Source organism: Pseudophryne corroboree, chromosome 7, assembly GCF_028390025.1.
Source record: "Pseudophryne corroboree isolate aPseCor3 chromosome 7, aPseCor3.hap2, whole genome shotgun sequence".
In the NCBI taxonomy this organism is placed as follows: Eukaryota; Metazoa; Chordata; class Amphibia; order Anura; family Myobatrachidae; genus Pseudophryne; species Pseudophryne corroboree.
In genome coordinates, this window is record NC_086450.1 from 67,424,176 (window position 1) to 67,443,437 (window position 19,262).

Genomic DNA, 19,262 nt, shown 5'->3' on the forward strand with positions numbered 1-19,262 from the left:
AGGCAGGGAGCTTCTCTGCCTATCGCAGTCCGGTCTGGCAGTCCCGAAGGGTGGAAACACCTGCCAATGGGACTGCCTGTAGTATCTGTGACTGGCAGGTAGGAATTCCAATAGGAAGTCACTGCCAGTCACAGTGAAGCCAGAGCAATTTCACAGACTGCGTCTGGCTTCACTGACAGTGAGCAGGGTGGCAGATTTTACCTGGGGGGGCTGCAGTCCTGCAGCAAATAGGTGAAAACGACTTCTGGAAAAGACCAACACACATGCCGTAGAAACAAGCCTATTTAGCTTGTTAATGTTTAAATCTGTGTGTGAATCCTAGTAAACCAACATTCTTTCCCTGATCCACCATGGTCTTGTTTGCTTCATCCAGAGGCACCAAGCTAGGGGACAACACAAGCAGAACTCCAGCTAGTATTCTCTCACCCAAAGCCATAAACGAGTTTGATGGAAAGAAAATCTAAGGCCTTTTGACATAACTGCAAACCTCCTAATTTGTATTCAATCAGATACAATATTGCGTATCCACAACAGAATCCTACAAGGCTGCCAGCTGTCAAACCCCCCAAAAGGCCTGGCCCTAACATCTAGAAAGTGCGGATGGTGAAGACATTCTCTACGGCAGGAGTGCTCAAAATGTGGTCCTCCAGCTGTTGTGGAACTTCACATCCCCCTGCATGCCCTGCTACAGTTTTGCTATTAGGGAATGCTAAAACGACATGGTATGCTGGGATGTATAGTTCCATAACAACTGGAAGTCCGCATGATGAGCTCCCCTGCTCTGAGGTATCGCATATCGTCGTCATTGACTTAGCTGATGATCTACCTGATCTCTAAAAAGGCATGCCAGCGTACAGCAGAATATCTGGCTAAGAAGTCATTTGCTCAGAATCAGACGCCATGGTCCTTTACATCTCCCCTCTAAATGTTGAAACTCGAATCCTTTAGGTGGTCAAAAAAAAGAGGATAAAATATCTGGGAGTCTTTTTACCGTTGCCCTATGACCTATTTGAAAAAATAAATTAATAAATCCCAGCTTTTCTCTAAATTGCATTCTGATCATTTTTTAGCTGTGCAGGATCATAGCCATAATAATGAATACTGCTCATCATCTCAGAGTGGCTGTACAGCTTCTAGTTGCAGTTCTACTCTCCCTACTAAACAGGGTCCATAAAGTCTTCAATTGGAATAGCAGATCCTTGAGTTTTCCCTCCAAAAATTTGAAGAAACCTATACTAGTGTTGGTCACCGATGGTCGATGATGTGAAGCCATTGATGGTTTATGTTTTGCACATGTACAGTCAACGCGTGAACAAAACACATTTGGGTTTCACCATTGAGCTCAGCCATCAATATTATATCATCAGTGGCCATCGATGGTGAAACCCACTCACCATTTATTGTTGGTAAACAGTTTATGGCATACCCTACTGACCATCAGTGGTTGCTAGACAGTCGATGGCCAACTCTCCTATGCCCATGGATGGAAGGGGACACACTGACCTAAAGCTAAATTAGTATATCCCTTTATCCCTAATAAGTCATACTTATTCCACACTTAAAAAAAACAAAAAAAAAACCAGCTCTCTTGGATATTCAAGACTTCAGAAAAATCGTGTAACTAAGGGGGAGATGTACTAAGCCTTTGGGAGTTATAAAGATCAGAGAGATAAAGTACCAGCCAATCAGCATTGTGGTCTATGTACTAATCTTTGGAGGGAGATAAAGTAACAACCAATCAGCTCCTGTCATTTTTCAAACACCACCTGTAACATGGCAGTTAGGTGCAGATTGGCTGTTTTTGTTTTTTTTATTCTATAAAATGTATTTTCAGTTTCCCAAAATCACACCCATTTTACCTTTAACTTGGAGGCTACTATAATTGCTTTAAGTTACTGTGGTTTGTGAAGCGTGGTTTGGTTGCCCTCTACTGTTGCTGTTGAGGAACACATACTACTTTCATTGTTTAAAAAAAACAAAACACATTTTTTTCCTAGTTTATTGTCACGTGGTCTTAGTAATTCTTCTTGTGTTATAGTCAGATTTTTGCCATTTTTCTGTATTTTTTTTCTTCTCACTTTCTCATGCTTTTCTTTTTGTCTTTTTTTCATTATTTTGGTGTGTGTGTGTATACATGTATTTGCGTGGTATAGAGCACAGGTTCTCAAACTCTGTCCTTGGGACCCCACACGGTGCATGTTTTGCAGGTATCACAGAATCAAGTGAAATAATGAGCTCCACCTGTGGATCTTTTAAAATGTGCCAATGAGTAATAAATACACCTGTGCACCTGCACCTGCTGGGTTACCTGGAAAACATGCACTGTGTGGGGTCCTGAGGACCGAGTTTGAGAACCTATGGTATAGAGCCATGCTATTGCCTTATGCGAGTCATGTGGTTATTATTCCTTTATATGTATTGGCCTTCTGTACAGTACAGGTGCTAGTTACATCTGTTCCAAATATGTTTACACTTGTGATGCTTTGGATTTAAAGTCAATACTATCTGTGGTTTATTTAGTCACTATGGGTTATAATATGGAATGGATACAATATACTGTACAGTATACATCGGTATAATGTAATGTTTTATTTACATTGCAGTATATTTTCTGGCCATCATTAATTGACTACCATTTTTGACCCATCGCTCGTCTGGTCACTAGCTATTGTGGCCAATCCTCTGAATCTCTCCAGCCCTATCCCTCAATGTTCTCTGCAGCCTAAAGCCCTCCCTGTGACTCTCCAGCCTCATACCACCCATGTTTCAGCAGCCTTATGCTCTTCTGTGTCTCTCTGCCTCCCGCTATCTCTGTAATTCCCACCCCCATATCTGGCTTCATCCTTGATCTCCTCCCCCCTCCCTAGTTGGGAGTTGTGGGTGGGGCCCTGGAAGTTTTGCGCTTATGGGGGGGAGGCTCTCACAAGTGTCTTCTCCTTGGGATGTCAGATTGAGTTTCTGTACTATACATTTATACCCCTTTCACATCTCAATGCCGGGTCGCTCCCGGGAATTGGAAACGGGTACTCCCTGGGTGCGACCTGGCATTGGACCCTTACACACTGGCTTCCCGGACCCGCAAATATGCTGGGTCTGGGTGCCATCGGGGGCAGTGCTGGGAGATGAGATCCTATAGAGTGTAAGCTTGCGAGCAGGGCCTTCCTACCTCTATGTCTCTGTTTTTACCCAGTTTTGTTCTATTACTGTTTTAATTGTAAAGCGCAACGGAATATGCTGCATTATATAAAAAACTGTTAATAAATAAATAATAAATCCTCTACACGCCGCCTCAGCCTATAGTGCGAATGGGTCGCATTGGCCCTGCAACCCGTTCTTACTACACCTTCTTTATTCCCGGGTTGAAACACCGGGTCAGGCGACCCAGGAATTCGGGAGTGACCACTTTCACACCGCACAGCGACCCACGTTGACCTGGCAATATACCAGGCTGATACCGGGTTATTTGTGCGGTGTGAAATGGGGTATTACTGTCCTCTGAACACTCTCACTTCTGACCTGACCAGTAAACCGTTGTTGACTTGAATATTACTTCACCCCCATCCCACCCTTTGTGTGGATGTGAAAGACTTTGATTAAAGTGCAGTGAGTTTGGAATTGGCTTCAGAGGTGGAGGTGACAAGTTTTTGTTTTAGTTGGGGTCCCCCCCCCCCCCCCCCCCCTCCTATTTTGAATATACCTTGTCGTGGAGTCTTGCATGTGCTGTCTGCTTCAAATATGTAAAAATTGGATTAATAATTCCAGTATGTTCCATTTTTTTCAGGCAGCTTTGCAAAATGTGTTTGGAAATGGTTTTTAGTATCATTTATTAATGTTTATTTGCTTTGTTTGCGTTCAGGTTGGCACTGGGGCTGGTATGGGTTTCAACGTAAACATGGCTTTTACTGGAGGCTTGGATCCACCCATGGGTGATGTAGATTACCTGGCTGCATTCAGGTAAATAGACATTTTGCAGGAATCCATTAAACTTTTTTCTGTACCAGTAACAACTACAAGTGTTTATGTTGTCATGTACTTGCAGTTGCCACTTTAGAATAGGTGGAATTTTTATGTATGAGATGAAGTTTTTGTTTTTTCATTTAAAATTGTACATTTTAACAACTCCTTAATAACTGATTTGCTTCATGGCGAAACGCGTTGAAGCAGTTTTTCCATGAACAAATTAAAAGACCACTTGTTGCATTGTTGGAGAGCATTATACATAGCTTTTCATAATGATGCTTCCTTTTGGAGCCTATTTAAATGTTTACTTATATTTTCGGGTTATTAAGGCTAAATTAGGTGAAAGTGCTATTTTCTGTTTTCATGTGTATTGCTCATTCTCATAAAGCAATTGGTGTCCTCCTTGGAATGTCCTCTCGTCTCTATATAGCACATTAATTGTACATCTAGGGCTAGATGCATCATCGCTTGGAGAGTGATAAAATAGAGAGAGAAAAGGTCCAAGGCAATCAGCTCCTAACTGCCATGTCACAAACCGTGTTTGAAAAATGACAGTTAGGAGCCGGTTGGCTGGTACTCTATCACTCTCCAAGTAATGATGCATCTAGCTGATAGTATGTTTTTCTCTATAATGTTGGGAAAGTCCGTTTTGTTTTTTGTATTTTTTACTTTTAATATAGTTGCTAAAAAAAAATCATAATCTGATCATTCAGCAGAAATAAATCAGCAGTCCAGACTGCACTTGCTGGTATGCCTAGGTGTAAAGCCCTATTCTGGCCACTGTAAAATGACTAGTGTTAAGCAGCAGTTCTCAGGCTTTTATATTCTCTGCGTGTGTACTAATGTAAGTACAGTGCAACATCATTTAGAGACTTTTCTTGACAGATTTGTGCTTTTTGTTTAGAACGGTGGTGCTGCCAATAGCCAATGAGTTTTCCCCAGAAGTCGTTTTGGTTTCTGCAGGATTTGATGCTGTGGAAGGGCATCCAGCCCCTCTGGGAGGGTACAGAGTTTCAGCCAAATGTAAGTGTACATGGTTTGTGTTTGATCCACATTACTACTAAGCCCAAAGAAGAACTTGGTCGGTTTGGAGCCACCACAGAGGATGGGTTGGGTGGGATGGGGTGAAGCAGGGGGTGGAGACTAGGCTGACCAATACACTAGTAAATAATCAAAACAGTGAAGTCTGTGCTTCTTCCCTTCTGCATCCCCCAGTCGCAGTTAGTTTTTGTTTTCTTTTGTTTTTTCAAATGAAGTATTTTTGTAAACTTTGAAACCAGCCAAGCTGGACACACAGATACCCCTGTTCATCATCCAGTAACAGCATCACAATTTCTCTAACGTCCTAGTGGATGCTGGGGACTCCGTAAGGACCATGGGGAATAGACGGGCTCCGCAGGAGACAGGGCACTTTAAGAAAGAATTTGGATACTGGTGTGCTCTGGCTCCTCCCTCTGTCCCTCCTCCAGACCTCAGTTTGAATCTGTGCCCGGACGAGCTGGGTGCTACTTAGTGAGCTCTCCTGAGCTTGCTAAAAAGAAAGTATTTTGTTAGGTTTTTTTTTATTTTCAGAGAGATCTGCTGGCAACAGACTCTCTGCTACGTGGGACTGAGGGGAGAGAAGCAGCCCTACTCACTGAAGATAGGTCCTGCTTCTTAGGCTACTGGACACCATTAGCTCCAGAGGGATCGTACACAGGATCGCACCCTTGGTCGTCCGATCCTGGAGCCGCGCCGCCGTCCCCCTCGCAGAGCCGGAAGACAGAAGCCGGTGACAGAAGCAAGAAGACTTCGAAATCGGCGGCAGAAGACTCCAGTCTTCATATGAGGTAGCGCACAGCACTGCAGCTGTGCGCCATTGCTCCCACACTAAACCCACATACTCCGGTCACTGTAGGGTGCAGGGCGCAGGGGGGGGCGCCCTGGGTAGCAATTAGAGACCTCTTGGCAAAAGTGGGCATATATACAGTTGGGCACTGTATATATGCATGGGCCCCCGCCATATTTTTACACAAAAACGCGGGACAGAAGCCCGCCACTGAGGGGGCTTCTTCCTCAGCACTCACCAGCGCCATTTTCTCTCCACAGCTCCGCTGAGAGGAAGCTCCCCAGGCTCTCCCCTGCAGAATCACGGTAGAAGAGGGTAAAAAGAGAGGGGGGGCACAGAAATTTGGCGCAAAAACAGTATATACAGCAGCTACTGGGTTAACACTAAATTACTGTGTGATTCCTGGGACATATAGCGCTGGGGTGTGTGCTGGCATACTCTCTCTCTGTCTCTCCAAAGGGCCTTGTGGGGGAACGGTCTTCAAATAGAGCATCCCCTGTGTGTGTGGTGTGTCGGTACGTTTGTGTTGGCATGTTTGACAAGGAAGGCTATGTGGAAACAGAGCGGGAACAAATGAATGTGGGGTCGCCGCCGACGGCGCCGACACCCGATTGGATTGATATGTGGAAGGTTTTAAATGATAATGTTACTTCCTTGCATAAAAGGTTGGATAAAGCTGAAGCCTTGGGACAGACGGGGTCTCAGCATATGCCTGATCCTATGTCGCAGAGGCCGTCAGGGTCTCAGAATAGCCCACTATCCCAAATTGTTGACACAGATATCGACACGGATTCTGACTCCAGTGTCGATGGCGATGATGCAAAGTTACAGCCTAAAATGGCTAAAGCCATCCGTTACATGATTATAGCAATGAAAGATGTGTTGCACATCACAGAGGAAACCCCAGTCCCTGACAAGAGGGTTTATATGTATGGGGAAAAAAAGGCAAGAGGTGACCTTTCCCCCTTCACATGAGTTAAATGAGTTATGTGAAAAGGCTTGGGAATCTCCAGATAGGAAACTGCAGATTTCCAAATGGATGCTTATGGCGTATCCTTTCCCGCCAACGGACAGGTTACGCTGGGAATCCTCCCCTAGGGTGGACAAAGCTCTCACACGCTTATCCAAGAGGGTAGCCCTGCCGTCACAGGATACGGCCACCCTAAAAGATGCTGCGGATAGAAAGGAGGAGGGTATCCTGAAGTCCATTTATACACATTCAGGTACCTTACTAAGGCCGGCGATTGCGTCGGCCTGGATGTGTAGTGCTGTAGCAGCATGGACAGATACCTTATCTGAGGAACTTGATACCTTGAACAAGGATACTATATTACTAACCCTGGGGCATATAAAAGACGCTGTCCTATATATGAGAGATGCTCAAAGAGACATTAGCCTACTGGGCTCTAGAATAAATGCAATGTCGATTTCTGCCAGAAGGGTCCTGTGGACTCGGCAATGGACAGGTGATGCCGACTCAAAAAGGCACATGGAGGTTTTACCTTACAAGGGTGAGGAATTGTTTGGGGACGGTCTCTCGGACCTGGTCTCCACAGCTACGGCTGGAAAGTAAAATATTTTGCCATATGTTCCCTCACAACCTAAGAAAGCACCGTATTACCAAATGCAGTCCTTTCGATCACAAAGAGGCAAGAAAGTCCGAGGTGCGTCCTTTCTTGCCAGAGGCAGGGGTAGAGGAAAGAAGCTGCACAATACAGCTAGTTCCCAGGAACAGAAGTCCTCCCTGGCTTCCACTAAATCCACCGCATGACGCTGGGGCTCCACAGGCGGAGCTAGGCCCGGTGGGGGCGCGTCTCCGAAATTTCAGCCACAAGTGGGTTCACTCCCATGTGGATCCCTGGGCTATAGAGATTGTGTCTCAGGGATACAAGCTGGAATTCGAAGAGATGCCCCCTCACCATTACCTCAAATCGGCCCTGCCAGCTTCCCCCTTAAGGTGGGTACACACTAGTAGATATATCTGCAGATCAATTGATCTGCAGATATATCTAAGTACGGATCGGGCAGTGTGCTGTGCATACACACTGCCCGATCCGTCGGGGACTGACGTCATGAACTGGGCGGGCGGACGGGCGCCCGCCCAGTTCACCTGTCAATCACCGCCGGCCGCCGCAGCATGTGTACGGGCGGTCGGACGACCGCCCCGTACACACACAGCGACGCGCCAATATATCGTCAGATATATTGGCTGTCGGCTGTGCTGCGCAGCCGACGCAATACGTCTGTGAACGACGGAGTTCACAGACATATCGCCCGTACACACTGGCCGGCGGTCCCGCGATGTATCGGCCGTTCAAGAGAACGGCCGATATATCGACCAGTGTGTACGGGCCTTTAGAGAGGGAGATAGTGTTAGCTGCAATTCACAAATTGTATCTTCAGCAGGTGGTGGTAAAGGTTCCCCTCCTTCAACAGGGAAGGGGTTACTATTCGACCTTGTTTGTGGTACCGAAACCGTACGGTTCGGAAAGACCCATATTGAATTTAAAATCCCTGAACATATACCTGAAAAGGTTCAAGTTCAAGATGGAATCGCTCAGAGCGGTCATCGCAAGCCTGGAGGAGGGGGATTTTATGGTGTCTCTGGACATAAAGGATGCATACCTTCATGTCCCCATTTATCCACCTCATCAGGCGTACCTCAGATTTGTGGTACAGGATTGTCATTACCAATTCCAGACGTTGCCGTTTGGTCTCTCCACGGCACCGAGAATATTTACCAAGGTAATGGCGGAAATGATGGTGCTCCTGCGACGGCAAGGAGTCACAATTATCCCATACTTGGACGATCTCCTCATAAAGGCGAGGTCCAGAGAGCAGTTGCTGATCAGCGTGGCACGCTCTCGGGAAGTGTTACAACAGCACGGCTGGATTCTGAATATTCCAAAGTCGCAGTTGATTCCTACGACTCGTCTGCCCTTCCTGGGCATGATTCTGGACACAGGCCAGAAGAGGGTTTATCTCCCGATGGAGAAGGCTCAGGAACTCATGACATTGGTCAGAGACCTATTAAAACCAAAACAGGTGTCAGTGCATCACTGCACTCGAGTCCTGGGAAAGATGGTGGCATCATACGAGGCCATTCCCTTCGGAAGGTTCCATGCGAGGACTTTTCAATGGGATCTGTTGGACAAGTGGTCCGGATCACATCTACAAATGCATCGGCTGATCACCCTATCCCTCAGGGCCAGGGTGTCTCTCCTGTGGTGGTTGCAGAGTGCTCACCTTCTCGAGGGCCGCAGATTCGGCATTCGGGATTGGGTCCTGGTGACCACGGACGCAAGCCTCCGAGGGTGGGGAGCAGTCACACAGGGAAGAAATTTCCAAGGTCTGTGGTCAAGTCAGGAGACTTGCCTTCACATCAACATCCTGGAACTAAGGGCAATATACAACGCCCTACGTCAAGCGGAGACCCTGCTTCGCGATCGACCGGTGCTGATTCGGTCAGACAACATCACCGCAGTGGCTCATGTAAACCGCCAAGGCGGCACAAGGAGCAGGGTGGCGATGGCGGAAGCCACCAGAATTTTTCGCTGGGCGGAGAAACACGTAAGCGCACTGTCAGCAGTGTTCATTCCGGGAGTGGACAACTGGGAAGCAGACTTCCTCAGCAGGCACGACCTCCACCCGGGAGAGTGGGGACTTCATTAAGAAGTCTTCACGCAGATTGCAAGTCGGTGGGAACTGCCACAAGTAGACATGATGGCATCCCGCCTCAACAAAAAGCTACAGAGGTATTGCGCCAGGTCAAGAGACCCTCAGGCGATAGCTGTAGACGCACTAGTGACACCGTGGGTGTTCCAGTCGGTCTATGTGTTTCCTCCTCTTCCTCTCATACCCAAGGTGCTGAGAATCATAAGAAGAAGAGGAGTGAGAACAATACTCATTGTTCCGGATTGGCCAAGAAGGACTTGGTATCCAGAGCTGCAAGAAATGATCACAGAGGACCCATGGCCTCTGCCTCTAAGACAGGACTTGTTGCAACAGGGGCCCTGTCTGTTCCAAGACTTACAGCGGCTGCGTTTGACGGCATGGCGGTTGAACGCCGGATCCTAGCAGAAAAAGGCATTCCGGATGAGGTTATTCCTACGCTGATAAAGGCTAGGAAGGACGTGACGGCTAAACATTATCACCGTATATGGCGAAAATATGTTGCTTGGTGTGAGGCCAGGAATGCCTCTACGGAGGAATTCCAGCTGGGCCGTTTCCTTCACTCCCTACAGTCGGGAGTGACTTTGGGCCTAAAATTGGGTTCCATTAAGGTCCAGATTTCGTCCCTATCCATTTTCTTTCAAAAAGAACTGGCTTCTCTTCCTGAAGTTCTGACGTTTGTAAAGGGAGTGCTGCATATTCAGCCGCCTTTTGTGCCTCCAGTGGCACCTTGGGATCTTAACGTGGTGTTGAGTTTCCTGAAGTCACACTGGTTTGAGCCACTTAAAACCGTGGAGTTAAAATTTCTCACGTGGAAGGTGGTCATGCTATTAGCCTTGGCTTCAGCTAGGCGTGTGTCAGAATTAGCGGCTTTGTCACATAAAAGCCCTTATCTGGTTTTCCATATGGACAGGGCGAAATTGCGGACCCGTCCGCAATTTCTGCCAAAAGTGGTGTCATCTTTTCATATGAACCAACCTATTGTGGTGCCTGTGGCTACTCGTGACTTGGAGGATTCCGAGTTACTAGATGTGGTCAAGGCTTTGAAGGTTTATGTAGCCAGAACGGCTAGAGTCAGGAAAACTGAGTCACTGTTTATCCTGTATGCACCCAACAAGCTGGGTGCTCCTGCTTCAAAGCAAACTATTGCTCGCTGGATCTGTAACACGATTCAGCAGGCTCATTCTGCGGCTGGATTGCCGCTGCCAAAATCAGTAAAAGCCCATTCTACAAGGGAGGTGGGCTCTTCTTGGGCGGCTGCCCGAGGGGTCTCGGCATTACAGCTTTGCCGAGCAGCTACTTGGCCGGGTTCAAACAAGTTTGCAAAGTTCTACAAGTTTGATACCCTGGCTGAGGAGGACCTTGTGTTTGCTCATTCGGTGCTGCAGAGTCATCCGCACTCTCCCGCCCGTTTGGGAGCTTTGGTATAATCCCCATGGTCCTTACGGAGTCCCCAGCATCCACTAGGACATTAGAGAAAATAGGATTTTACTTACCGGTTAATCTATTTCTCGTAGTCCGTAGTGGATGCTGGGCGCCCGTCCCAAGTGCGGACTTTTTCTGCAATGCTTGTATATAGTTATTGCTTACATAAGGGTTATGTTATAGTTGCATCAGGATTGATCTGATGCTCTATTGTTGTTCATACTGTTAACTGGGTAAGTTTATCACAAGTTATACGGTGTGATTGGTGTGGCTGGTATGAGTCTTGCCCTGGATTCCAAAATCCTTTCCTTGTACTGTCAGCTCTTCCGGGCACAGTTTCTTTAATTGAGGTATGGAGGAGGGACATAGAGGGAGGAGCCAGAGCACACCAGTATCCAAATTATTTCTTGAAGTGCCCTGTCTCCTGCGGAGCCCGTCTATTCCCCATGGTCCTTACGGAGTCCCCAGCATCCACTACGGACTATGAGAAATAGATTTACCGGTAAGTAAAATCCTATTCTTATCCACAGCCAAATCTATGTATATGACCATATAGGAGAAAGGCACACGGATGCACAGACCACTTACAGAGTAGAGAGGAGAAAAGGTTAGGAAAACCCAGAGTACAATGGTAAAGATGAAAGTTTTGTACAGGTGGGTCCTTTTTGCGCCATATGATAAGATGACTGGTGTGATACCTGTGATGTCTATTTCCTTTTTAGTATGGATTGTGTACTTTTTCCTCAGTTTTGCTAATTTTTCGTCTCGTTTAGCTTTATAGTGTATTGTGTACTTAGAATTTGTATTTTTGTAGAAAAGTAATTAGTATAAAGTCACATATAAGCACAACGATGCAAGAGAATATACTGCGCTATATATCAAACTTAATAAATTAATAAAATAATAATAAGTAATGATGCATGGTGCGGGTTTCACTCCTATCGGACCTATCTATAGCCTTTTTACCCTAGATTATGTACTCGGCTTTGCTACTTTTCCATCCATTGTGCTACTTTTTCGTCAATTTTGCATCTAAGTACGCTTGTAGTGTACAAGGGGGGTAATTCAGACCTGATTGCTAGGGTGCGTTTTTTGCATCCCTGCGATCAGGTAGTCGCCGCCTACAGGGGGAGGGTATTTGCTGTGTACAGGTGTGCGTTCGCATTTGTTGGAGAGCTGCACAAACATGAGTTTGTGCAGTCTCTGCTCAGCCCAGGACTTACTCCTCCAGTGCGATGATCGGGGGCCGGAGCTGACGTCAGAAACCCTCCCTCCAAACGCCTGGTCCCTCCTGCGTTTTCCCGGACACTCCTACAAAATGGTCAGTTGCCTTCCACAAACGGCCTCTTCCTGTCAGTCACCATGCGATCGCTTTTTTTGCACCATCCTGTCGCTACGCACCGGTGCCCAGTGCAGTCGTCCGGCGCATTGGGGTGTATACGCATGTGCAGTACAGACCTGATCTCGCCCTCTGTGCGAAAACCCACAGCAGCGATCAGATGTGAATTACTCCCTAGGTCCATAGGATTAGTGTTTTGGTGTGGCTTTCTCAAAGTCTGTGTTGTGCTAAATGGTGTTATTTGGCGCTATTTGAAAATAGGTGTATGTGGACACATCTGTATATAATAAAATCAAGTGCCGATAAGTGAAAGACAAATGAGGGGTAAGAGATAGATGGTGAAAGAGGAGAAGATGACAGAGACAGAAGGTAATAGAGAGGCAGGACAAAAGACGTGTTGTGTGCATATTGTGTGTGTGTGAAATGGACTTTTTCTTCTTTTCTAAGGTTTTGGGTATCTGACAAAGCAGCTTATGGAGCTAGCTGGAGGCCGTGTTATTCTGGCATTGGAGGGAGGCCACGATTTAACAGCGATTTGCGATGCCTCTGAAGCTTGTGTGTCCGCCTTGCTTGGTAACGAGGTAAGAGGAAAACACAAAGTTTCTCACTGCTTGTTACTGTATCTGCCCAACAGCTATAGTTCTCTAAACCAATACTGTTGGCCTGTTCCACTCTACTTGTGCTTGGGTAAACTTATCTGTTCTCTTGTTTCCATTTCATCCCCAACATTTTTTGTTGGTGGACAGACAGTGCCCCCCTGACACCTTTGGAAACACGGGAGCTACATACAAAGCCCTGTGAGCCCTTTTATGCTTGGGGAGCAAGTTGCGTTGCATTCTATCATAGAGAGGATGGTGCAAAGCAATTTAAGGCTGTGTACGACACTGCACATCCAATGGTATAAAATAAACTGATCGTATGTTGGGTGGATTGAGGTGTATTAACCCGAAGTGCCCATTTTTACTCTTTCCTCAACAGCTAGAGCCATTCCCCGAGTCTGTGCTGCAGCAGAGACCAAACAGCAATGCAGTGAGTTCCATGGAGAAAGTCATTCAAATCCACAGTAGGTATTGAACAGATGAACCAAGCACATACTAATGTTACAGTGAATGGTGCTCTCATGGAGTAACGTCTACCACTAATCATGCACAGTTTTGTCTTTCTTTTTCATCCACTTCTGGGACATTGGGGGAGATGTATTAAGCCTGGAGAAGTGATAAAGCAGTGATAAGTGCAAGGTGATAACGCACCAGCCAGTCAGCTCCTAACTGTCAATTTACATATTGCAGCTGATTGGCTGGTGCGTTATCACCTTGCACTTATCACCGCTTTATCACTTCTCCAAACTTAATACATCTGCCCCAGTGTACGATGGGGTATAGCGCATCCTTCTTTAGATTGAAATATTCAATATGTCTCGTGCTCCACCTCATTTGTTTATTGATCTTTGCCTACCCACAGCATAGGCTGCTTTTCTATGATGTAGCAGTTTCCAGTATTGTATATAAGAATAATTCTCCCCACTTCATACTGTGACCAGAATGTGCATTGCTCTCACTTTGGTATCTAACTCCTGATGTATTGCTCAGGGCTGATGTCTTCACTGCTGGTGCAGATAGAGAACTTGGGCCCTGTGCTACCACCATGCCATTGGGTGGTTGCGGCAGTGCTAGACCTGCACACATCTGAGTCTGATTCTTGCTGCTCATGAAGAGGGTGAGGTAGGGGAGATATCAGACATTGACTATACCTCGTTATTGGATGAGGGCTTGCCTAGATATTTCTTTTTCATCCACTAGGGGTCACTGGAATACTCTTGGGATATGGACGGCTTTAGCTGGACAGGCACTGAATATTTAAATTTAGTAACTCTCCTCCCCTCCATACTCCCAGAATACCTCAGTGTTTTTTCAGTGCTCACAGTAGTGACACGCACGTGTGGTTCTTCCACACATACTTTGATTTTTTTACTTTTTTTTTTTTTTTTCAATTTTCAACTTCAGCACATCCCTTCCCAGCTTAGCAAGAAGCTTGGTCCGGGATAGTGCACGCTGCAAGAAGCAGCTACTGGCATGTCGGTCCTCAAACAGAGCACCCTCACAGCCAACAGCATCTCTGTCTCTGAGCTGCAGGAAAGGCTGGACGGAGCTTACAGAAGAAGCCCCGTCATAGCCCTCGCTACAGGAGATCAGGTATGCTGGAGGGACAGGGCGGTCAGCTCACGCTGCCGTCCCGTTGTGTGGGGTACGTGCTTCTTTACCGTCGCACCCGGCGGCCCGCCCCAGCCGTTCCACGGTACTCAGCGCCCGCCACAGCCACTCCTGCCGCCGATGCTTACTGAGGCCGCCGCTCCGAGCGGCCGCACGTCACTCAGAGACGCCGGCCGCACTTCCTGAGCTCCTCGGCGCTATACGCCGCACTCCCCGGCTACCGGCATCCGCTCCCCGGCTCCCTGCACCCACGCTCCCGTCCGCTGGAAAGACAGCGGTACACGGAGCTCAAAGGGGGGGAGTAGTCTGTCCTCAGGCAGCGCAGCTGCAGGGGGGGTGAGGGGGAGTAAATACCCATGGCAGCAGCAGTATAGGCAAGGCTGCATGGCGTTACAAGATTATTACAGAGCCTATATTAACGGGGCAGGTTATATATGGCTTTACACATGTCTTTATAACCTGAACTGTGTTTCTGACTGTAAGCATGGCATGGGGGCCATTTTAACCATGCTTCCTATTTCTTCCTGTTTATGATTCCAGAATGTTCCTGTCCTACAACACTACTCCACCGGATGGCGCAGGGGTGTTAGTGGGAATTTTGGATCAGGTTTCATATAGTACTGGCCACGTGCACTGCACTTCGGCCATATATAGACACACCTTAGTAACAATTTTACTGAGTCATGCGAGCTGTCTGTCTTTGTATATTGTATTGTCTGTCTGCATAATGAGTAAGGCACCAGCAAAAACAAAAAAGCAGTTTCACTGCAATGTCTGTAAGAGTGTGTTACCGGATGGTTCTACCACATGTACAGTATGTTTTGTGAATTCAGATACAAATACGATTTCTACTCCGATTTCTATTCCGATTTCTTCCCCGGATCCTCAATGGGCAATGTTAGCGGATATAATGGCTGGCTTGCAATCAGAATTGGCCGCCGCTCGCCACGAGCGGGAGGCGGCAAAATCTGAGTCTCGGGTGAGTCCGCCAAGGATGCCAGAAGGTTCTCAGTCTTTGCCAAGGTCAAAGTCCACTTTGGGTGGAAGGGATAATTTTCATTTATCTTATAATTTACCAGTTTCTGCTATGTTGCATTCTGACGATTCTATGCCTGACCTCAGTGCGCAAGATGAGCATGAGGAAGGCGAATTGGACCAGCAGTCAGATAGTGAGGATATTGACAGCCCAGGCATTGATGATCTCATCAGGGCGGTGCGTCAGTCTCTGAAGTTTCCAGAGACTGAAGAACCTCTGACAAATGATGAGGTAGTATTTACTAAACGACAGAGATCTCAAGTGTGTTTTCCTTTTTCGGACTCTCTTAATAAGATGTTAATAGAAACACGGAAGAATCCGGATAAACGGTTTTCTATACCTCGCCGATTTAAGTCTAGTTACCCGTTTCCAGAGTCTGTGACATCTACATGGGAGAATCCGCCGATGGTGGATTCGTCTGTGTCAAAACTTACAAAAAAATTAACCATTCCAGTACCAACTGCTACTACGCTTAAAGACCCTTCAGAGCATAAACTAGAAGCTATGCTAAAGTCCATGTATACAGCAGCAGGAGTGTTGCTTAGACCTGGTTTGGTTGGCATTTGGGTAACTAAGGCGCTAATTGTATGGATAACGGAACTCAGGTCCGCCCTACAGGACGAACACCTTATACTTATTGCTGATCAAATCTGTGAAGCTGCGGATTATCTTTGTACAGCTTCTACTGACGTATGTCAGCTCAGTTCATGCCTTTCATCGTCACCTAGTTACGGCTCGACGAGCACTCCGCCTGCATTCTTGGCAGGTGGAGGCAGAGGTCAAGAGAGGAATAGAAGCGTTACCTTACGGTGGCGAGAAGTTATTTGGTCCTGAATTGGACAAATGGATTTCTGAGGCCACGGGTGGGAAGTCTGTTTTCCTACCATTGCCTCCAACGGTCCCTAGAAGGAAAAACTCTGGACCAGCGTTCAAATCCTTTAGACCTCAGCCCTTTCGAGGCCGTGGTAGAGGAACAACCACACCTGGTAGATGAGGTCGAAGATGTGGTTTTCAACAAACCACCACCAGTCGTCAGGATGCTAAGGTCACCGACAGGCCAGTGGCCTGACGGGCTCCCAGCCCATCTCGGATCTCCAGTTGTGGGGGCACGCCTTCAGACGTTCCATTTGGCGTGGTTCCAGACATCCACAGATGGGTGGATCCGCAATTTAGCCACTGCGGTTTTTCAAGACAGGACTGCCTGTGTCGGACGACAAGAGGGCGGTTCTGCAAATTGCCATTCAGTCTCTGCTGGATTCAGCATTTTTGATTCCGGTCCCTGTTCACCAACAAGGTCAGGATTATTATTCCAGTCTGTTTGTAGTACCGAAGCCGGTTGGCTCGGTCAGACCAATATTGAACTTAAAGGGTCTCAATCAGTACGTCACTTACTACAGATTCAAGATGGAATCTCTGCGGTCAGTAATTGCAGGTTTAGAGCCACAGGAATTCATGATTGCTCTGGATCTCAAGGATGCATACTTACACATTCCAATTTGGCCACCTCATCAGAGGTTCTTGCGTTTTGCAGTATGGCAAAACCATTACCAGTTTCAGGCTCTACTGTTTGGCCTCTCGTCAGCGCCTCGGGTATTCACCAAAGTGATGTCTGTGATGATAGCTCATCTCAGATCCCTGGGAGTGATAATAGTTCCGTACTTGGACGATCTACTCATCAAAGCTCCGTCTCAACAGAGGCTCCTCCAACATGCGTTGCTTACATACAATGTGCTAGTTCAGCACGGTTGGATTGTCAACTTCAAGAAATCACATCTGATTCCGTCTCAACGACTTCAATTCCTAGGAATGATTCTCGATACGGTGGATCAAAGAATTTACCTACCAGAACAGAAGGTACAGAGTATTCATCATCTGGTGCAATTAGTGCTCAAGCCACGCACAGTCTCGGTACATTTGTGCATTCGACTGTTGGGGAAAATGGTGGCGGCTTTCGAAGCGCTTCAGTTCGGAAGATTTCACTCACGTCCTTTTCAACTGGATGTGCTCGCACAGTGGTCGGGCTCGCATCTGCAGATTCACAAGATGGTGAGGTTGTCTCCATGGGCCAGAGTATCTCTACTTTGGTGGCTCAAAGTACACAATCTACCCGCAGGGAAACGGTTCGGCGTCTGAAATTGGATAATTCTAACGACAGATGCGAGTCTCAGAGGTTGGGGAGCTGTGGTTCAAAATGGTCAGCTCCAGGGTCTCTGGGCGGATCACGAAAGATTGCTGTCTATAAATGTCCTGGAACTTCGGGCAATTTACAATGCGCTACGACAAGCAGTGCACATGCTCCGGTCGCAGACTGTCCATGTGCAGGCAGACAACGCGACGGCGGTCGCGTACATCAACAAACAAGGAGGAACAAGAAGCCGCATGGCCATGCGGGAAGTAGCTCGAATCCTCAATTGGGCCGAGCATCACCAAGTGATATTGTCGGCAGTGTTCATTCCGGGAGTGGACAACTGGGAGGCGGATTATCTCAGCCGTCGGGATTTTTATCCAGGAGAATGGGCATTAAATCCAGAAGTATTTCACATGTTGGTCCAGAGGTGGGGTTACCCTCAAGTGGACCTGATGGCATCTCGCCACAATCGCCAAACGCCCCAGTATGTGTCCAGAACGCGAGATCCAAAGGTAGTGGCGGTGGATGCTCTCACAATCGCGTGGCCGTACAGCCTCGTGTATCTGTTTCCACCATTTCCGCTGCTCCCTCTGTTGCTAAAACGGATCAAAAGAGAGTCCGCCACAGTCATACTAGTGGCGTCTCATTGGCCTCGGAGAGCTTGGTTCTCGGATCTCCGCGGACTACTCGCAGACGATCCTTGGCCGCTCCCGCTTCGTCCGGACCTGTTACAACAGGGTCCATTCCTTTACCCCGATTTAGCGCGGCTGCGTTTGACGGGGTGGCTGTTGAGACCGCCCTCTTAAGAAGAGAGGGCATTGCAGAATCTGTTATACCAACCATGTTACATGCTAGGAAGCCAGTTACGGCAGCTCATTATTACAGAATTTGGCGTGCCTATATAGGTTGGTGTGAAGCTCGGAAGTTTCCGACATCATCTTTCAAGTTATCCCGTCTCTTGTTATTTCTACAGACGGGGTTAGATGGAGGACTGCGTTTATCTACACTAAAGGTGCAGGTCTCTGCCTTGTCAATTTACTTTCAAAGACGTTTGGCTCTTTTGCCGTCTGTACACACCTTTCTGCAAGGTGTCCTCAGAGTACAGCCTCCATCCACCTACAGCGCCATGGGACTTGAATCTGGTTTTAGATATTTCATGATGACAGAGCGGAACTCCGGACGAATCCCGCTTTCTTGCCAAAGGTAATGTCATCTTTTCACATCAATCAACCAATAGTAGTTCCTGTGTTAACAGAAGATTCTGGAAATTTGGATGTGGTACGCGCACTACGCGTTTATGTAGCCCGAACGTCTACAGTTCGTAAGACGGATACGTTGTTTGTTCTCCATGATGCTGCCAAGATGGGTTGGCCAGCTTCTAAGCAGACCTTATCCAAATGGATTAAACTGACCATACGTCAGGCTTACCTTCATGCTAGGTTACAGCCGCCTACATCAGTAACACAGGTCATTCCACACGTTCTGTGGGAACTTCATGGGCAGCTGGTCGTGGGGCTTCTACGACGCAGCTTTGCCGTGCGGCTACATGGTCATCCGTGCACATGTTTATGCACTTTTACAAGTTTGATACGTTTGCGGCATCAGCATCTAGCTTTGGCCGCCTAGTGTTACAGGTGCCAAACAGCTCTCCCGCCCAAGGGGGA

General features: G+C 47.3%; 1 protein-coding gene across 4 annotated transcripts in view; it reads left to right on the forward strand.

Annotated features, from left to right (window-relative positions):
* Positions 1-19,262, forward strand: part of HDAC4 (histone deacetylase 4) — a 249,405-nt gene that overhangs the window by 219,784 nt on the left and 10,359 nt on the right. For 3 of the 4 annotated variants that reach the window (XM_063933265.1, XM_063933267.1, XM_063933266.1), the window contains 4 exons: positions 3,857-3,954; positions 4,865-4,983; positions 12,672-12,805; positions 13,203-13,287. In XM_063933265.1, the coding sequence (XP_063789335.1) occupies positions 3,857-3,954; positions 4,865-4,983; positions 12,672-12,805; positions 13,203-13,287 (436 nt within the window). Of the gene's footprint in view, positions 1-3,856; positions 3,955-4,864; positions 4,984-11,415; positions 11,540-12,671; positions 12,806-13,202; positions 13,288-19,262 lie in introns of those variants that run through there. The other variant, XR_010181903.1, reaches the window with a different exon arrangement.